The sequence below is a fragment of the Xiphophorus couchianus genome, chromosome 19, assembly GCF_001444195.1.
Source record: "Xiphophorus couchianus chromosome 19, X_couchianus-1.0, whole genome shotgun sequence".
In the NCBI taxonomy this organism is placed as follows: Eukaryota; Metazoa; Chordata; class Actinopteri; order Cyprinodontiformes; family Poeciliidae; genus Xiphophorus; species Xiphophorus couchianus.
The window spans coordinates 20,223,846-20,245,470 of NC_040246.1; the positions used below are offsets into that span (position 1 = coordinate 20,223,846).

Sequence of the window (21,625 nt, forward strand, 5' to 3'; positions counted from 1 at the left end):
CAAAGGTTTATATAAACTTGGAAGTGGTTGGAGAATGTGTTTAAGGGCGTCTCCACACAAGCTTAGGGGAAATAATGAGTTTGTTCTCCGGAGGCAAAACTGAAACTGGCTTACGGTACAGCAAAAGAAGAATTTCCATTCCCGTAATTTCCCCTTCCTCTTATGTTGTCCAGCACATGGCTGACACATCATATCTGTTCCTAAATTAATAAATGGCAACAAGCAAGACACATTTCTTACCACTTTTTTTTTCCACCATTAAAGTTTCTTAAACAAATTTCCTGTCCTTATTTTAAAGCTCTGTGAAATGAGTTGTATTTAAAATGAAAATGCGTGTCATATCATGTGACTTCCTCCACTGTATGATCATATGACCCGCTCTGTTGCAGGTGTTATATTTCAGAAATTGTCTGACTGTAAACTGTGACTAAAACTAACTGGCAAGTTATTCTCAGGAAATGCTGGGAATTATTGCTAACTTCCTCTTTGGATGATTATAGTTTAAAAAAATGATAATCTAAACCATAATATGACTCATTAAATTATTTTCTCACTACTCAGATTACAGGCAGTCAGCAGGATATTAGGACACAAAGGAGTCATTTATTGAAATCTCTTATTTATCACTGGAAACCTATTTGAATTAGTTTTTGACAAAATATTGTTAAGTCAAACATTAACACCAATATATAAATGACAGCATTTCACAGTGAAACAGGCAACACGGTAAAAGACATTATCATTATAACTTGATCTAACTGGCTGTGTTAAGAAACCACCAGGAGATGGCAGCATTTCTCAAGGCATCACTTAAGCAGGATACACAAACTCTCATCTATATCAATCTTTAAACTTGATCAATTGGCAGATTAGATCACTTATAACATGGGTTTTGTTGTAAGTGAAATAATCTGTCAATGGAAATAGTACTTTTTAATCTGCCAAGGAATTTATGACTTAAAACAAGTTCGAATATTTTATTGAAAAGGTACTTGTAAGTTTGTTTTGTCTTATTTCAGGTGTACTAAGATATTTGTACTAAAAAGTAGGCAAAAATTACTTGGTAAAATTTTCTGTTTTGGCATTATAATTTAGTCTTGATCAAACATTCTGAACACGTCTTCCTAATAAAGCGAGCAGTACGTGTATATTAAATTTGTACTAATAAAACCAACATGAATTACCTTAATGCTGAGAACTCAACAGTAATTTTAACATTATTTTACATCTAATAGTTGCAACAACCTACAACTGATCAGAGTGCAACGCAAAAAGTGCTAACTGTTGCTTTATTGTGAAAACCCCAGAAGATGGCAGCATTTCCAAAGCATCACACACACAATATAGATCAGTTTAGAAAACACTCTAAATTTATATTAACATTATTTTATACGAATGGCCTCCTCCTACTTCCTCTCTCAGATCTGTTAGACTGAATCAATCAGATTAAATGCTGGACCTCTTGAAGGATCCAAAGCGGAAAGAAACGTCCTTCTAATAAAGCAACGATGTGTTTAGAATTGGAAACTAAGAGGGAAAGCTGTCTCTTGTAAACTCGTCTAATTTCATTACCCTGCATATCTCCTCAGCTTAGTCATTCACACTGCTGGCTGCTCTCACACTGCGAGTCAAAAATAATGTATCAGCCTCTAAAATGCGGCAGTCGCTTGGTTCAGGCTTTACTTTGCAAACTGCGTAATCTGATTATTGGATCAATAACAGAGCAACATTTGAAGCATTGCTCGGATAGCTGGCTTCCTCTCGCGTTGCACATTGCTGCCATTCAGCACTCGTTCTCACTTTGTAGGTGACAAAGTGTGAATGTGAGCAGGAATTCAAATGGAAGGCCTTTTAAATGAGTTGAGTCTGGAAGTAAAACCGTGATCACATCTGGCTCTGCTACCGTCTCAGGGACACAAACATCTGTGCATTCCCTGAATTTGAGAAGCTGGTCTGACATCTTCAGTTTAGCATATGTTGCTTATGCTAAATTAAATATTTTCTAACGGTCTTAATCAATAACTTGTCACCTTATTCAATTATCGAAAATACTTACAAACACAAGACATGGACAAAGTTTATGTGCACACAATAAACACATTTCCAAAGAACTTATTTTAAATCTACTGTATATGCGCTTGTAACTTGTTGATTCTACTCATAATAAGGTCATATTTATTTATTTTAATCTATAAAAATTACCAAATGTAGCTTCAGCTATCCATTCCTGTTCCAACAGTGAGTAAAAAGTGACTTACACATTGGGCAGAAGTTTATCAAAGCCCATTTCTTCAGGTATAAAATGTATGTTCTGCAGAAAGAAAGGGATTTGAACAAAGTTTTAACTGGAAGAAAGTATTTGTCTGTGTTCAAAGAAACTGTTGGCAAAAATATCTTTGTGAAACGCAAGCGAGTTCTGAAGAAAAATACAAGGAAATGAGGGAGAATTAAAGCCTTTTGCACAAGGATTACTGTAATCATTCAGGAGATGTGGTAATTAACCATAAAAATATTTATTGACAATAAAATTTTCTGGGACACAAAAATGAGAAATAATTCACACACGGAAAAACCCAAAAATACTCAAGAAGTCCAAATTCAAAACCACAATAAAAGGAAAGAAAACCCTGAAATTTTAAACTAAAATGGAACATCTTCATATTAAAAATACTACCTTCTCTCAGCGTGTTCATGGATAAATATGATCTGACAGCATTTGAAACAATATCCTTGAGAAACTACACCAAAACCACATTGCACTGGCTGATCTATAACTGTCCACTTTTAAAAACATCAACTGAGCCACAAGAATCTCAGAACACTGGCCAAGCAATCATATTAAAAATAAACATTAACACTGATAAATAAAAACACTTTATTTTAAAAGAAATGTTTGTTTTGTTTGTTTTTTGTTTTGTTTTTTTTAAAGGCCTTGTGATGACTGTCACAAAGCACTAACCTCCATGAATTCTGCTCTTGGATATTGCTGCACATTGCATTTGTGAAATGCAGATAAGTGGATAATGACAATGACTGTAGCAACACAGAGCATGAGACTGAGATAACCAGGAAGGTTGGAAGAAATCCCTTCACGCTGTGATTCATCCCTGTACCCCTCTGTCTTTTTTATTCTCCCCCAGCTGCAAATGTCTGCTGTGATCCTGTTTCCCAATCCAAACAGGTCACCGTGGCCCTCATCCTGCCAGAGCAACTGGATTCAGAGATGGAGGAGAGGGAGCAACGATGGTGCACACCATAGCCAGTTCAGATGCTGGGCCTCTCTCCCTCGTTCCCTCGCTTCTTTATCTCCATGGTGCACACATGTCGACCTGGAGCAAGGCCGTGTACTGGCAGGGGAGGCTAAAGGCAGAAAGAAGGGGGTGGATGGGGATGTGGTGTGTGAATGTGTGGGGTGTGGGGTGGGAGTGAAAGGACACAATGCTTGAAAAGCAGAGCAGATCCAGGGACTAATTGGGTCTGGTAATGGCAGGTCAGTGTTACTGAAGGGCTCGTTAGAACCAGTACAGCTCCTTGCCTTTCTTGTGCTGCTGGAGACCTGAGGAAATAAAAAAAAACATGGAAACAATGAGAAGGACAACAGTGAACGGCAGAACACAGGTTGTCATGGAGCCTTCTATGGCCAAACATGCTGGTTTAGGCGGGTGAAAACAGCTTCTGTGATGATTATGATGTGTTGTATGTTTTTGTATGCAGGTCTGCACATGGAGGAGGGGTGGGGGGGTGAAGAGGGGGTTGAACCTGGAGCATGCGTTCCTGTGTGTCTCTGCAAATCAGAATTGATATTAACCTGATATAGTATTGATTTTTAAACTATTGATGATCTTGGTCAAACCTATTTATAAGACTTGTAGGCTATAAAGTGAGAGTTCATGATGAGACATAATATTTATGAAAAACCTCAGTTCTCAGTTCAATCTGGTATTTGGTTTAACTTATTTTATTGTTTATTTATAAATTCACTGTTTATCTTGATCATCATAAGAAACATGTCACAAATATGTTTAATGTTTTGCATCTGTTTACATTTATCATATATATATATAACAGATATCATCACAATACACTTTAGAAGATGTCCAACTTATATTTAAAAATAATCCCATCATGTAGACGGTTTAAATATCAGTTATAAGGATTTCAGTTAATTCCTAGTAATAATATAACACAGTCAGATTCAATTCATAATGCCTGACTTTGCATGTGGCGACAGTGGGAGGGATGGGCTTCGTTTCACAGGAGAAACCTCCAGAAAAACCAGAAACACATCTAAAAATAAAGCCGGTGTCTAATTGATTGATTGGTTGATTGATTGTGTCATAGGTGGTGTAAAAGGTGGCATATTAAGAGTGAATAAACTCATTTTCATTGGTTCAGAACAGTGTGTTCCTTTATGATGTGCATAGTAAAAGCTTGTACATTTAGAGTTTAAATATTGCATATAGAGATTTGTTTTCAAGTTGTTTGATCAGTTTTCTTAAATTTATTTATGATTTTACATTTGTGCTACTGAGTTAACTGCTCCAAATCTATTTTAAGATTTTTAAAAAGTTACAGCAAAGCTTCATTTGAAAGTGGATTAGTTCATGGACAAATAAACATTGACCACTTTTATTAGCTGTCTTCTTTTGATGTAATTTTATTTTTATTGACCACTTATGGTTAAATTGTGACACAACATTGTGGAAATTGTACACCTTCCTATTTTAGCGGCTGTAAAACTGTTTTTGAATTCCTTACTTGCAGAGTCGCTATTTGTTCTTTTGCTCTTACTGCATTTTGTTGTTAATGCAAATTGAAAGCTCAAAAACTTCTTGAATGAACATTGTGCAAAGACATTTCTTTTTTGCTTTCAAAGACAAATTGAAAAAGAAACACTCGTATGATTCAGGACATTTCTGAGTGGCTACCTGCATCCATGTTGAGAGCCAGCGTCTGGCTGACATCTCCAGGGGGCAGCAGGCTCGGCCAGGAGGTGGTGGGCTCCAGCTTGCCCACTTCATAGTGGCTTGGCAAGGTGGGAAGATGAGGTGGTCTCACAGTGGGCACGAGCAGACCCCCGTAGTGAGACTCCAGAGCCGACGTTGAGTACAGTTCATGTAGAGGTCGAGGGGGGCCATAGGCTTGGGCCTGAGGGTACCCCCAGCCCTCCGGAGGGTGGGGGTGGGGATGAGTGTGGGCGTGTGGGTGGGGGTGAGTATGCGGGTGTGACAGGCCTGGATGCAGCGCCGACGCGTACGGGTCCATGGAATAAGCTGCAGCGCTGGTCTCACAGTGGGGGCGACTCTGAGGTGATGTGTAGTTACTGTCCCAGAAAGACGGGGGGAAGCTGCGCCGACTGTTAGAGGAAGAAGTTTCTAACAGACGAGAGAAAAACTCCGATCAACATCAGATCAAGTCTTGAGTCCTATCAATCAATCAATCAATCAATCAATCAATCAATCAATCAATCAATCAATCAATCAATCAAGTTTATTTGTATGACACATTTCAGCAGCAAGGCAGTTCAAAGTGCTTTACATCATAAAAACATCATACAGTCACTAATTGTGAAACTAGTAACAGGCATTGCATTTTGCCAAGTGCCATCGTTAAAATAATCAATAAAAATGTCATGTTCCGTGTTTTTCTGTGTATTTATTTATTGTTTTCTGTGTCCTTGAGTCTCTTTGTTGTCCTGTCCTCCCCTTGACTGTTCCCAGGTGTGTCTCGTTTCTGTGATTACCCTCCCGTGTATTTAATGCCACCTGTGTGTCTGCGTCTCTGTCGGGTCCTTGTCGAATGTGCGCTCAGTCCTTCGTCTTGTCCGTTGAATTTACCAGTTGCTACTGGCGTTGAGCTCTGGCTTCTGCTCAGTCGTGCTGCCTGGTTGTGTGGACTTTGTTTGGGACATTCATTATTAAAATCATTTATTCATCCTGCCTGGGTCTACAAGCGTCTGCCTCACCATCACCTCAACACCACCTTTTCATGACAAAAAATCGAATATATTGGTCAATGTTCCATTTAAGGTGGTTTAAGAGCAACTCTAAACAGGTGAGTTTTTGATGTTGATTTAAAGGAACTCAGTGTTTCATCTGTTTTGCACTTTTCTGAAAGTTTGTTCCAGATTTGAGATGCATAGAAGCTGAATGCTGTTTTTTGCACAATCATTACCTCCAGATGAATCAAAACAAACTGGTAATGGCATTCAGAAACAATATCACAGTAAAACTGAACAATCTTTACAATTAATTAATTTATATTCTACGCTTTGAAACTCAAAATGTATTGTTTTATGTTTTTAGTCTGACATTTAGTAATAAAAAAAATCATGTAAGAACTCCACTGTTCTTTTTCTTAGAGCCCATGACCATGTACACTTACAATCAAATGTTTAAAAAGACGCATAACTTTTTTCCTTCAGTGTCTGACATTTAATAAGTCTTATTTATTTCTTTGTTTTAGTCTAGCTAGGATTAGCAAAATTATTTCTAACTTCAAATTCAGAAGTATACCAAGATTTCCTCAGTATTTGGTGAAATTGACCCTGATTGGGGTCAAATGTTTTCAGTATCATTTCATGATTTCTCACAATAGTTTGCTGGATTTTTAATATATTCCTCCTGACAGACCTGTTGCAGCTGCTTCATGCTTGTAGGCTGTGGGACACTTTTTTCTGTCCAAAATATTTTGTGTAACTTTTGATTTAGCTTAGTTCTACATAATTTTCTCTCATTATGACACCATTTATTTTGTGAAGTGCACTTTCCCTTATGCAGCCAAACATCACGATGCTGGCACCCAGGTACTTCACACTTGGGATTGTGTTTTCAGGCTTCCAAGTGTTCTCATTTTTCCCTTAATTATGGAGAAAAACTTACATTTTTGAATCGTCATGTCTCCGGCATCTTCAGGCATCTGGAAATTGTACCAAAGGATGATTCAGACTTGTGGAGATGTGTCTCTAATTGGTTCAAACATCATAAATTGACCTGTCAGAAGCTTACAAAGCCATGACATCATAATCTGGGCTCCTAAATTCTCTAAAGGAATCGTAATCTTAGTTTACGTAAACTTCTGGTTTTGAAAAAAACATAATCTTTGAAAATCTTCACTCACTCACAATATTCTTACATTTAGCAAATCATTTTGGTGACCCTATGTGACATAAAACAGGAAAAGCTTAAACAGCGTTACTGACAGAAAGAATAAAGCTTAGTGCCTTCTTATACAGTTTACGTAAATATATGGTTTGAACTGTTTAATCAGAGTTTTGCCTGGATATTATATTGATTTAAAATCATTCTGTTCACTATAATAATTATTTAATTTGTTTTATTGCTGATAAACATTTATATCACTTGTTTGACTCAAGCGTAGATTTGAGTTTAAACATTTTATTTATTTATTTATTGTTAATATTTTCATTTTGCTTTTAGTTTTAGAACTCACATCAGGATTTTAGAACCAATGATTTTTAATTTTTCGCTCCCTTCTGTTTTTATTTCACATAAAGCACATTGTGTTGCCCTTACTGTGAATACCAAGTGCTCTAAAAGTACAGATTAACTGACTGGTTGGTGCACTTATTTCACAGAAGCAAATGAATGGGAATGAATCAACGAGTGCTAAAGCATAGATGTTGCTCACATGACTGCGACACCCTCTGGGTCAGATATCTTCCTCATTGGATCATAGGGTCACAAGACCCAGGTCCAACAAGACACAGAAATAAACACAACCACGCTCCCATACACTTAAAGAGAGACACAATTTAGAAAGAGAGATGTCCATATATCCTAGAATGCTATATAAGGCAGACGCTGTAACCTGGAGGCAGCCCAGGGCTCAAAGAGTGTTAAATCATTGGCTGTGGTGACACTTCTCACTTTCATGTCAGCCCGGTGCTCCTGAAAATCTAAAAACACACACAAGCAGTTCTGACCCCATGCTAGCACCCGCTGCCCCTCTCTTCTGCGCCCCACACCTTCACCTGTTGTTTTCGCAACCCCTCCCGCTCTCTGCACGCCCTTGACAGAGATTCAATATGCTGTTATATATTTTCAGAAATATAGCTTTATATTTAGCTATTCCTCAAGAAGACCCACCATGTCTCTCATTGTTGCTACTGCACTGAGAATAGATATAAATCCGAGTAGCAGGCAGGCAGCTGACTGTGCAACCATTGTGGAGCATGAGTTGGAATCAGAGTCAGAATGGCTGCCGGGGAGATGTTTGAAGGGGATACGCCGGCGAGGCTGTACGCTTACAGCTGGGTATAAACATAGCATCTGTTGTGAGGCAGGGAGTGCTCGCTGGTGCCGAAATGAAGACGTCCAGCCTAACGAGAAAAAAGAGCGCAGAGAGAGCAGAGTGGGGCAGCGATTGAGGGGGCAGACCCTACATGGAGAGCTGAGGGACACCCTGTTGGACGCATAGAGCTTAGGAAGATTTTCAATTTCAGGTGTCCTACTCACGGCATAGGTTCAGATAAGCAAGCATACAATCGTTTAATTGTAAGTTGGATTTTAAATATCAAAGTTACAACACAAACTCTTACAAAGATTTTAAATTTCTTGAGGCCCAATAAATCAAAACTTTTAATGACACAAATTACATAAAGCAACGCACACAGCTGCGCAGACTCTTCTTTTTTATGTCTTACTTCAAACTTTTGGCCCAACCAGAACAACAGAAGCCACATTATTCGGCCAAAGAGCCGTTGACCTGCATGACCTTCTGCCCTGACTTCTCCAAGACCACATCTACCCTTCAGTCCAACTTTCTGCTGTGCTCTGCAGAACTGCCAGCTCCATCAGTGTCTTAAAATTTATGAAATACACCCCAAAACACACCTGACACGCATTTGTGGGCCCACTATGTGTTTTGCTCAGACCGAATGTTTGCAAAATGGGACTAAGATCACAAAACTCATTTATGGGAACCACGTGTATTTACTCATTTGAACATGGATCAGAAATACCAGCAGGATACTCAATGCGGGCATTATGTGAGTCACATTGAATAAATTCAGATCAAATTGCACAAACATTTCTACAACCAGTATGGGTGTCACTTTTTGCCAGTTGTCCTCTGTCTGTGTTGGAAAATCAGTTTAGAGCTATATGTCTAATAATTATGATAGCAATAATCATAATAATAATAGATTGGTTAGTCACAAACACTAAATCTTTCCCCAAACAAACAACATTGATATTTATCCCAGCTTTATTTTGAAAAGCTAGCAGAATATTTTGTCATCCTGGCCTATATTAGCTTTATTTACAATGATATATCTCATGACTTTAATTGTGAAGACAATAATTTCCATTAGTGGTGCCAAATATTAACAACAACATTAATATGCCTGGTTCAGACCCATTAGTCATGTGAAACCTGCAGCTACCTGTGCCCTGTTGCTCTGGCGCCCGCCGTTTGCCCTCTCCATCCATGTAGGAACTGAGAGCCCTGGAGAAGTGCTCGTCCACCACGCTGCTGATGTCTCCATGGTAGTAAGTGAAGAGCACACAGCGAGAAGTCAGGTACTCTGCCTCGGGGCCCTCCTGCTTCTCCTTGGGGCCCTCCGCTGGCCTCGGTACTGCAGGTGTGTAAGAGGAGGAGGAAGAAGAACTGGACGAAGATGAGGAGGAAGTCGATCCTCCAGTGCCTGGGCCCCCAGACATCCCTTCGGGAACGCTGGAAGGTTCCATAAAATCCCGACTGTTGGGCGCAGAGCTGCTCAGACCTGAAGGAGCCTGTCAGGAGGAGATCAGCGGGCAGGAGGAGGGACATGGGAGGGGGAGCAGGGAGAGGGTTAAGACAGGTGCTGCAGAAACACTTCTGGAAATTATTATGAGGCTTTTTGACATGCTTATCATTGTGCTGCTGCGCTGGCATGTCCATGCGCGCTAATATAAGTGCGTGAAACATCTGATTTGAACAAGATAAATGAGTCATTCAATTAAAAATAAATAAATAAAAATTCAATCGTAAATGTATTAAATGTCTTGCCTAAAACCAAGCCTATTCACGTTTGCGCACAAGCCACATCAACCAGCATAATGTATCCAATTTAAAAATATTCTACATTCATCCCAGTGACTCCAGTTAAACTTGGAGGGGGTGGAGGGGTAACTGAACTTTAAATATTTGCTCGCATCCTACCTGTAAGCTATTGATAAAAGCGGGAGCAGTCGGTGCGTACGGTGCGTAATGTCCATAGGCTGGATACATAACATCCAAACAGCTCATGGTAAACGAGCGGTGTCCTCACTGTTCTGCTGGAACCGACCTTCGCAACCGACTGCGCGACAACATCCCTGTTTGTGGAAGTGGGGAGAGCTCAGTTGGGGTTATGCGGCGTCAAGCAAAGCCCGTTCCAGATTTGACATAATCACTCCAGAAGGTGCGCAGTCCTTCCGCTTCCCGCGCGCTCCTCAACAGCCGCGGTTGCAAAATGTGGAGAGGTTTATGAAGCAAGCATGAGGGTGTCCTGTCCTGTGCATCGCAGTGTCGACCCCTCCTACCCCGCCATCTCCTTCCACTCCTACCCTCCAGCTCCACATTTTTATTCCCGGCAGCGCGGTTATATCCACAATATGATGATTTAGCACAAATCATTTAGATTATGGACATAATGGTAGACTCCACTTTCCCTCCATTGAAAAGTTGAAGTAATTCATTCAATTTACTAAATAGGTGACATTCACATATATTCATTAATTGTATAAGACTAATAAAAGGGGATTTTAAAAAATTTAAATCTGAGTCTATTGAAAAGTATGCCCAGGTTTATTTGTACAGCATTTTCAGCAACCAGACATTTCAAACTTTGAATACAAAGTGCTTTACATGATGAAAACATAAAAACCTGTAATACAGTCATGTAACAAAAGGAAAGTAAAACGTTGGACACTCAAAGTCAACTAAGATGGGTTTTTAGTTTTGATTTGACTGCACTATTTCAGGATTTTCTGGAAGTTTGTTCCAGATTAGAAGAGCCTAAAAACTGACTGCTGCTTCTAAATGTTTGGTTCTGGTTCTGGGGAAACAGAACAGACCAGAACCAGAAGTCCTGAGTGGTATGGAAGGCCAATAGAATAACATGTATTTTGGTACAAAATCATTCAGGAATTTATTGACAAAAAGTATTACCTGAACTCCAGGGAGCCACTGTAAGGTCTTTAAAACTGTGCTAATGTGCTCTGTCTTCCTGGTTTTAGTGAGAACTCAAGCAGCAGCGTTCTGGATCAGCTGCAGCTGTCTGAGTTTTTAGGCAGACCTGTGAAGACTTTGTTGCAGTAATCAATGCAAGTAAAGATAAATGCATGAATGAGTTATTTAAAATCTTGTTTAATCCTGGAAACATTCTTCAGGTGATAGAAGGCTGACTTTGTAGCTGTCTTTCTGTGTCTTTGAAGGTCCAGGTCCAAGTCCATCAGTCACATTTCAAGACTGACCTGTTTAGTTTCTAACTGTCAAATCTAAATCTGTGTGCTAACTTTTCATCAGAACACAGCTGATCACAGCTTCTCCTTCGGTTAAAAAATAATAACTTCAATTTTGATGTTATTCAACTGAAGAAAGTTATGGCACATCCATTCATTGAACAAATGAATGTATCTACTCAACACTTGAATGAGTTGATAGTCACCTAGTGACATTGTGCTGTAGAGCTGTGCATAATTATCATGCTATATTATGTTTGTTATTATCTGACTCAGTGGAAGCATGTTAATATTAAATAGAGGGCACCAAAGATGGAGCCTTGGTGAACCCCACATGTGATTTGACTGATTTTCCTTTTGCATGTAATAGTGTATCATTGCTGTGTGGTGATAATTTGCTCTGGTATTCTCATCTTGCTCCTGGCAGAACTCCTTAGATTCTGTGGGATTTAACTCACCCTGGAGAATGAAATAACCATATAAAAACCTACTCAGCAGAGAGGAGTGGGTTTAAATTGTCATGGCAGAGTGACAATTTGTGTAAGTGTAAGAAAGTAAGTGTTACACTTGCTTTGTAGTTGAGAATAAACACCTGCAGGTAACGTCGCCTCCCAAGTCCTCACTGACTGTGGAAACTCCGCAGCAGCTTGAATTCTGTATCTCTCCACCATTCCTCCAGATTCTGAGACCTTGGTTTCCAAATGAAATGCAAGATGTGAGGAATTGGGCGATAGAAGTTTGCCCTGCAATTGGTGGATCGCCAGTTCAAGTCCCAGTCTACCCACCCTCCTCGTTTGTGTCCTTAGGCGAGACACTTCACCTGTCTTGCCAGCTAGAGTCAGTCAGAAGAGCCGATGGTGCAAAATTGCAGTCTCTTCTGTCAGTCTGTCCCAGGAGAGCTGTAGCTACAGTCCAGTAGCTTGCCATCATCAGCGTGTGAATGTGATGCACTTTATGAATAAAATTGATTATTATTATTAAATTTACTTTCCTCTAAAAATAAAACTTTGAACCACTGAGACAACAGTCAGTTCCTCATTCTCTTAAGCTCATGTAAGTAACTCCTTTACTGCATCTGTTTCAGGAGTGACTGAGTAAAAGGAATGATGGTTTTAGGCTAGTCATGTGTTCACCTGTGTTCTTGAAGTTTCACCTTCGAGTTGCAGCCTTCTGAATCTCCTGCAAACTTTTAAATAGACTATGCTTCACAATCCTCTCAAGGGCCTGGTTGTCCATTTTCTTATGCACTTTATATGCATCAATCACAGGTTTTCTTCTACTATACTTTCCAACATTGTCTCCATCTTCAGTAGCAAAGACCTTTCATGGCTTCTCTTCCTTGTAGAGAGTCTTGTTTGGAAACCTGCATAACAATAAGATTTCTGTATGAATTCTCTTGGTTTTCATTAGCTGCAAGTCATTATTGTCAAGATTAACAGAAATTCATTCCTGACATTTACACATCTGTGTGTAATTAAGCTATAAGAGTATCATCTTTTGAATTGAAATACTGAAATAGATTTCCTTCTATTGTGAATATAATTTATGGAGCTCTGAAACATGGAAACAAGTTATGGTTCTGCAATATCTCATTTCCAATACAAACGGCTGTTAACGACTATGTCATGTTACACAAATAGATCTGGATGAAGTCACTTAGATAAGCAGACAAACAACAATGAGCACATGATACATGTGGTTCTGTGACTTTTCTATTCCTCTGTGTGCACTTTGGATACTTGCAGACCTTGTGCTCGGTCCAAACTGAAAGTGTATCCATGCTCTTAAAACAGCCATTGGTTGCCAAGTAAACCCTCAAGTCATCTGAAGTATTTAGTGTGCTCCCAGTATGACACATAGGTGTCAACTATAGGTTGCATACACTGGCCATACTGACATGGACGAGAAAGGGACTCTGCACAATCTATGACAAATTATCACCTATCAGCAGTGCAAACAAAATATATTTTCACACACATACACAAACAAACAGACCACCAGGAGCACCAAGAGAGCAGAAACTGAAGATTCAATGTGTATCCAGGCTTAAAAAAAAACCAAAATTCAACAAAGTAAAATTATGCTTTGTTAAATTGTTACGTGCTTCTTGTACTTGAGGTCTGGGCATGCCAGTCTTTTTGACAGGCACTTCAGAATGCCTGTGAGAATAGTGTGGAAAATTTGCAGAATTCCATGGACGAGTGTCAGATGAGGTGGAATGTCTCTGATGTATGCTAGTGGACGAGCTCCTTGGGAAGTTACATCGTCTCTCTGCTGCGTTCTCTAGATGGAGAACATGACCAACAACTTGCTGTGCATACATTACACATAGTATGAATAACTGAGGCCAGGTTATTAACATGCTGGTGGATTAAACATGCTCTTAAACTCTATTGGTGAATGGTTCTATATAAATTGAGGGCTGAATTGACAAAAACTAAACACAAATCAACAGCTGTTTACAATTTTAAAAAACCCCATCAAACTGAAGTTATTAAAATAGCTTAACTACTAGCTAATATAACAAGTGGTTCCTCCAAATTAAACATGATATGACATTTTTAGTGAGTACTGAAGTCTAAAAATTATTCAAACCCTCCTTGACATGCATCTTTAACACTTAGTAAAGCACTCTTTCACTGTTATGACCTTCTTCAAGTGTGACGCAGAGCCATACAACTTATGAGGAATCTTAGTTCACTTGTTATGAACAAAGATCTTCAGGTAATTGATATTAATGGGTGTTCATGCTGCAACCACATCTTTCAAATCTCACAAGAGATTTCTTACAGTTCAAGTCAAGTAACTCTGACGGCCTCTGTAGCATCTTCCAAGATGTCTTGTGAAACCAAGCTTTAGTGAGTTCCTCATCCTATCACATTCCAGTGCGAAAGGAAGCACAGCATCATGGAGCCACTACTATGCTTCCCCATTAATGAATTACAATTGCATAATCATGTGACAAATTTTTGTCAAGTCAAGTTATGGATAAAATTATTGTAACATTAGCTTTACTTAGTTATTTAAACCTATTTTACAGTGGAGTTTGAATAATTGTAAGATAAATTGTACATCTTATATTGTCTCTGTATTTGTTTCAATTAATTAATACAGTGCCAGTTTACAACAAATGTCATATCGAGGCACTTTTAAAAGACAAACAGGTCGAAATCACATGCAGAAATACATAAATATTTGCTTGTCTGAGTTTGTAATCATATGAATTTGAGTGATATCTTCTTCTTAATGCATGATGTTTATTGCCATTCCACACTTTACAATAAGAACAGCTTCAACACTGCTGGAAATTCGTTTCCTCTACGTTGCATTTAATTTGGATCATTTTGAGCGTTCTTTCAGTGAGGTCAAACACTGATGTTGGACGAGAGGACTCACAGTCCTTGCTCTAATTAATCACAAATGAGTTTTTATGGTTTAGTCAGGACTCTGTGCAGGAGAGTTAAGTTCTTTCACACTTGCTTCGTGCACGGGTGCGCAGTCATTTCCAAACAACTGGGTCATTCCCAAACTGTTTCCTACTAAGCATGGAGCATGAAATTGTCCATAATCCTTGGTATGCTGAAGTATTAAGAGTTCCTTTTAACGGAACTGAAGAGCTGATCCCGACACTGAAAAACATCCCCACAACATGATCCTCCCTTCACCAGACCTTACACTTGACATCATTCAGACAAGTGTCATTGTTCTGGCAACTGACAAACCCAGAATCATTGGTTTCCCAGACAGACTGACCATTTCTTTCACTAATGATTGCAGAAACAGCCTGCATGCTTAGTTGTTGCATTTTATACACCTGTGGCCATGGAAATGATTGGATCACCTCAATTTGATAATTTATTTACTTTTCGCAATATATTTTATCTCCTCAAATCATTCCTACAATCCAATCATTGAGGCAGATTCAAATTCATTAAGGTGCATTCCTATCTCAGTTTATATGAGCTTATGAGTAAATATACAAATGTAGATTTTTACATGATAATAATAAGCCTTTTTGTTCTTGCTTCTGTTCATTGCCATCAGAAAAGCTTCCTGCATAGTAATGCTGGATGGCAAAGTAGTGGTTGGAGAAAGAGAGTGATGCAATGCTAGAAAGCTCACTGTTACACCAGCGTGATCAACAGCTGCAGCTGACGGAATGGAAGGGAAGCCACTATTAGTATTAACTGCCATGACTAAATTTCTGTGTCTCCGTCTCTCTTTCTGTCTCTGCCTCTTACTTGTCTTCCCTCGTGATAAACACCGCTTCTCCGTTTATAATGCTAGCCTTAAGTCACACGGAAATGGGAGTGATTTCATAGATATTTGCCTTACCAAACAAGTCAAAAAGACAACCGATAAGGTAGAGATCCAAAATGAAATATGTAAATCTTTGCAAGCAAAAACTGAATCTGTCACTCATAGAGCGAATCTGTGAACGAGATCTTGAGGAGTTGTATACATTTACTTGTATATGCTGAAAATAAACACAGATTACATCATTCCTTGTGACCCTTTGGTGCTGCTCCACCCCCATTAAAAAGGCTGTGAGCAGGCAGTGTCTCTCATTGGCTGAGATGTTGCAGGCCAGTTGAGGTAGTAACAGCAACTTGGTTTTATTTAGCACACTATTCAAATTGCAACAGCACCTTTAATAGTATATAGTCTGCTAGACATACCTGAGTGCAATAAAAAAAAACATTGGTGGTCCTGATAACTTTTCATAAAATGCTTAAACTTTAACAATCAGAGATCATTTGGATGTTTCAGAAAGCATGTGAGGTTTTAGAGACAGTCTTGAAAGATGTTTAGGTTGCAATATGAACCCAAAATGATATAAGCTGCCTCCTGAAACAACAAGTCCTTTATTAAGGTCTTAGTGTGGCTTGGTCCCAGGAGGGCTAGACTTCAGGATTCCACTGTTGTTTATAAGCCTTAGTGTTCGTGTGAATGTGGGTGTATATGTCCAAGGCAGAGATGTACAGCTGCCCCGTTGTCCACTTCCACACAAACTCATCTCAGCTGTTGAAAATCATCACCCGGTGTCATTGGAAAGACACTCTGGCACACAGGCGCGCTCTTACAAAAGAGCCACATATGGACAGGTCCAGCTCATTCAACCTTCTACACAAATGTTGGTAATAAATCCTCTGTCATAGAGTGAGCAAGTGTGCGGCTATTTTCTTTCTCAAACAACCAACTTATTGTCCTCACAGACCACCAGGATATTGGAAATAAGGAAATATAAGGAAAAAATGTAATTAGAAATTAAACTTTATGCACAACAAATCAAGGCATGTTTCTTTTCTTCTGATGGATTATTTTCGTTGGTTTCAAGAGAAAGATTAGGTCTGATCAACTTTGATTAACTAAAAAAGATAATAGAAGTCAATCTGTTGCTTTGATTGCTTTTCAGTTTTGCAGTCTTACAAAATCATTCAGTCTATTTTTTCCACACTTGTCACACTTCAACCACAAACTGTATTTTGTAGGGCTTTTTGTGATAGACTAACACAAAGTATTTCACAACTGTAAGTGGAAAAAATGACACATAGTTTTCAGTTTTTATATCAATACTTGTCAACACAAATCTGACAAGTGTGGTGTGCCTTTGTATGCAGGCCTCCCTTAGTCAATTTAAAAAAAAGACACCTTTTGCTGAAATCAAAGTTGAACATCTTTCTAGGTATGTCTTTACCAGCTATGCACATCTAGAAACTAAAACGTATCTTCTTCACAAGAAAGGGCAATCTTAGTCAGATTGGTAGTTCTCAAATCTTCATAAATTCACTGTTGCTGATAGGTTTGAACTTTGACTAGGCCACTGTAACAAACAAATGTGCATTGTAATACTGAAAAGTGAGCCTCCACCCCAGTGTAAAGTCTGTTGCATCCTATTAGATTTTCAGATAATATGCAGTTGCAAAAAGTTAAATCTTAATCCAATCTGAAAATAATTCCTTCACACACATATTTTCTCATGTCTTCTATATCTTCTAACAAACTGAAAACAGATTTTTTTTTTTATGGATTTGGAGTGATATTTATCCTCTCATTCTTTGTCGGCATCTGATTTCCCATGTGCCTCTTGCTGCTTGTCTTATCGATGCTCTTCCTCTTAGTTTAGGTGAAATTCTGACGATTGGTTGAGTTCTCCGTGAGATTTTAAAGATTGTGTTTACTCCTTAGTTTAGCTCTGAAAGCAATTGTTTGGAATAGATTCTGATTAGGGGTATCAAAGTAAAAGGAGATGCATGCCACACTTTTCATGTTCTATTTGTGAAGATTGCTGAAAAGCATTTAGCATTCTCTACAAATAAATCATGTTTTCAATACACCACCGAGAGCATAATAAAAAAAAACCTCAAATTCTCTGTATATTTAGAACTATCCTGAAGTTGTTATTATTGAATATAAATAGCCTCAGTTATTTTTCTGTACCTCAGTTGAAAACATTTTTGGTTAAATATTTTATGTATTTTTAAAGATTCTGATATTATTTCATTTATTCTCTTTGCATATCCATATTATTTTACTATCATAAAAAAATCAACAGAACTTTAACAAATACAGTTAATCACCATATAACATATCCACTTCTCTTTTTGAAAGGAAACGTTAAACAACTAACATTGATAGCAAAAAACACTGATATAAAGATGTTCAGAAAATAAAAATAGAAATATTAGTGTTTATTGTTTTTCCTTCCACCTTGTTAACATACCAGGAATTGCCAAGGCCAAGAAATGGCTGCAGTTTTTATTTCCCCTTTGTATCTAGAGTCTGTTTGTACACTTGAGATTAGTTAATGACACCCGAAGCTGCCTCACTATGTATCAATAGTTAATCTTGTGAAATGGGCAAAATCTGGAAAAACTGCATCCTTGGCGAGGCTGACAGGTGCTAAATTCCTGTTACTGACATAGCTAACACCCTCCTGTTGGGCCACTGAAGTTATGCACACACAATTAAAATTACATGTTCGAATCCAGATGTAAAGCCAAAGGAAATCAAAAATGAGGGAGCTGAAGTCTTAAGAACTGATCTGGGGAATGCAGGATTGTCTCTGTGTCAGAGAACGGAGCAGTTAGAGGAGCGATATGGGTGGCAAAAGGTGAAGAGAATGAGATACCAAAGGGAACTGAGGGCAGAATCACAAATTTTGCATGTCACATGGTCAAACAGTGAAGATTTACGACTGATCGGGTTCCTCATCAGCAGCATGGTGTTGTGGCTCCAGAATGCCAGGTATGGGAGTGAGATCAGACTCCGACTATAGTTTGTACACCCTTTCTGGCAGCATACAGTCGGTGGGACTAGTTGAAAATGGCAGTGTCACCTGTGGGAGAAGGTGATTTCTTTTTCTACATCGTCAAGATTGCAGGCAAGCTAGCATTTATAAATGCAAGCAAAACAGTGAGCATTTGTGTAAGTTGTTCTGAATAATATGAAAACCAAGACATTTAAAAAAAATAATCTGAATTACCAATGGAAGTGCAAAGTGTAATATTCAAAAAAAAAAAAAAAGTACGTATCTTTTAAAATTTGCCTCATTTTATCCCCTTCTTCACTCTCAGGATCTATGATTTACTCAGCGGTGACATCATGGAGACCGCAGCTATTTTTATTGGACGGTAAAGGGCCAGCTCCTTTCCGTGCACCGCCACCTGCCCAATCCACACCAGTCAACAAGACCCTGGAGAGAAGGGGGAAAAAATCTGCACCCAAAAATGATTGAGAGTTGAAAGGCTGAATATGATATAGGCATGCCATGCTACTGTCTGAAGCATGTCTAACAAGTCAAATGTCTTTTCACAGCTACTGGTCTGCCATCCCAATTTGTCACACTGATGCACTGAGTGCAGTCAGTTGTGTATCTTATAATGTTCATGAAATTGTGTTTAATCATTGATCTAATGTGTTTCATCTTTGCTTATGCTCTGCTTTTGGTAATTACTTGCTGAGTTTTGCATTTGAATTAAGATTTTAAATATAATATCTGATTTAAAAAATGGTTTGATATACATGCGTGTGTTTGGGTTGTGGTGGGTTGCCTGCATGGGGTTATTCCTGTCCTTGAGTCATTTGATCAGACGTTGGTCACAGCCCATCCATAATGAATCAAGGGTGTCACTGTTTTAACCTATTGCATTAAGGGAAAGAATAACTACAGAGAAAAGCAAGAATGGCAATAATTAAGAATAATTGCCTGATGGAAAATGAAATGAAGAGGGCCATGCAGATCAATGTGCTTGGGTATTTTGGTATTTTTGATTGGTAAGTTTGTGAGGGATGACTCAATAACTGAAATTGTTTTTAAATTAATTCAACATATCCTTTTATGTTCTTCTTACTTGCCTTTTTGTTATGGACTACTAACCTGTTCTCCAATGCCAAAAGAAAGTATGGTTTTCTCAGTGTCCTTCATGCCCCCATGTCCCTCCACATATGGTCAGAACATGTGCAGGAGCATATTTTTTCACTTAGTCCTGAGTCAAAAGAAAAAACTAAAACAAACAGAGCTAATCTTGATTCATCATTAATAAGAAGCTCAAATAGAAACTAATTTTAACTTAGCTTTTACTCAGAAGTGTCTCTGAGTCCATCTAGTGGCAGAGGAATGCCATTACAGCAAAAGCTGTTGAATCATCATTACCAGTTAGGGTAATAATCTACTTCACTGTTAGCAAGGTTCATAATCCAGACAGATCCGGAGTTCCTTAAAGTGTTAAAGTCACTTAAAAAACCTTCAATACTTTCTGGTTCTGGTGAGCTTGAGATTCAGCAGACATAATCACTCAATATTTACCTTCTCTGTTGAAACTGTGAGTAACAAATAAGTTCAAAATGTTGTTACTGTCTATACTCAATAACGTTTTATGTAGTATTTCACTCCCAAAAACACATACAATCTGGGGGAGGGGGTGTTCTCTTATTTTTACAAAATAACAGATGATAAACAATTTTTAAAAAATAGACCTTATGAAAACTTTTTACTGAAAAGCATGTGTTATCTTGTAAAAGTATTCATAGACTTGTCTGTAAATAAATATTTACAAAGCTTTTTTTCCATTTAAATTCTTAAATATCTATATTTAAATGATCTTTACTGTGAACAAAGTGGAATCGAATGAAAATTAATTGTTTGTGCGCCCAAACTTAAATCGCCTACACCTAAATCCAACTGAGAATCTGCAGTAAGACTTGAAGCTATAAGTTGACCAATGCTTTCTGCCCCATCTGACTTAGTTTGAGCTATTTTGCAAAAGAAGGACAGACAAAATTTGTATCTCATGACATGCAAAGCTAGAAATGATATACCGTACTCAAAAGCAGTGACGTGCGGTAAGGTGCAATGCTGGTGAGGCACTGACTTAATCATAATCAGATATACAAATGTAGACCACCTGCGTTTACATAAGGGAATTTCGAGCATGCAGACAATGCTGGAGGGGAAAAAAATTATTTTATATGCCATCGGATTGAGTTAACGGAATAATAATTCCGTTAACTCAAAAACTTGGAAATGTAAGTATTGTTAATTTCGTGATATGCTCCACAGCGAAGGGAAAATTGTTGAAGTACAACTCAAAACGACCTCTTTCTCACTCTCTGCATTGGGCAGGTCACGCGCACGGACTCGTTGCCATAGCAATGGACAACAATGCCCCTAAAAAAAACACTGAAATATTTCGCACACAAAGAGCAGAACATTCAGTCTGTTGCAGTAGTATGGTCTTAGGCTTAATGTTTATTTTGCGATTATTAATAAGTGTTAGCTGTAGTACGAGGAGAAAACTTTAAATATATCGTTGCACTTTACTGTATGGCTAGCTCGCTGTTATTGGGGCCTGCCCATGGCAATGCATTGCATGGCAGGCACCTATTGTTCTACACCTAATAGAATGCCTCTTCATTCTTCTTAACTTCTTCTTCCGTCACTGTTAAAAGCGGCTCGTACCGCTGCATGCCCACCCACAAAAGTGGTATCAAAACATGCGGTTCGTTCCCGGGAGGGGAACTATTACTTTTATTGGGAATTGGAGTTACGATGGCAACGTAAAAAGCGAAAAACGAGCAAAATTTCCAACTGCCAAAACGCAGAGTATAACTGAAACCGGTTGCCACGGTAACAGGTTTGCTAAAACTACAGAGAGAGAGAGATTAAAAAGTTACGA

General features: G+C 38.5%; 1 protein-coding gene across 1 annotated transcript; it reads right to left on the bottom strand.

The window, feature by feature from the left end:
- Positions 1-1,272: 1,272 nt before the first annotated feature.
- On the bottom strand, positions 1,273-10,474 carry vgll2b (vestigial-like family member 2b). The gene is made up of 4 exons (XM_028001123.1): positions 10,165-10,474; positions 9,407-9,755; positions 4,929-5,375; positions 1,273-3,556 (listed from the first exon to the last, which is right to left on the bottom strand). The coding sequence occupies exons 1-4, from the start codon at positions 10,249-10,251 to the stop codon at positions 3,513-3,515; spliced, it is 927 nt and encodes a 308-aa protein (XP_027856924.1). The 5' UTR covers positions 10,252-10,474; the 3' UTR covers positions 1,273-3,512.
- Between the last annotated feature and the right edge of the window lie 11,151 nt (positions 10,475-21,625).

Excerpts from the sequence above, each read along its gene's own strand:
- vgll2b (XM_028001123.1), bottom strand. The coding sequence starts at position 10,251 with ATGAGCTGTTTGGATGTTATGTATCCAGCCTATGGACATTACGCACCG. Across the intron at positions 9,756-10,164 it reads CTTTTATCAATAGCTTACAG|GCTCCTTCAGGTCTGAGCAG; the intron begins GTAGGATGCGAG and ends TCCTCCTGACAG. Across the intron at positions 5,376-9,406 it reads GCCAGAGCAACAGGGCACAG|AAACTTCTTCCTCTAACAGT; the intron begins GTAGCTGCAGGT and ends CTCGTCTGTTAG.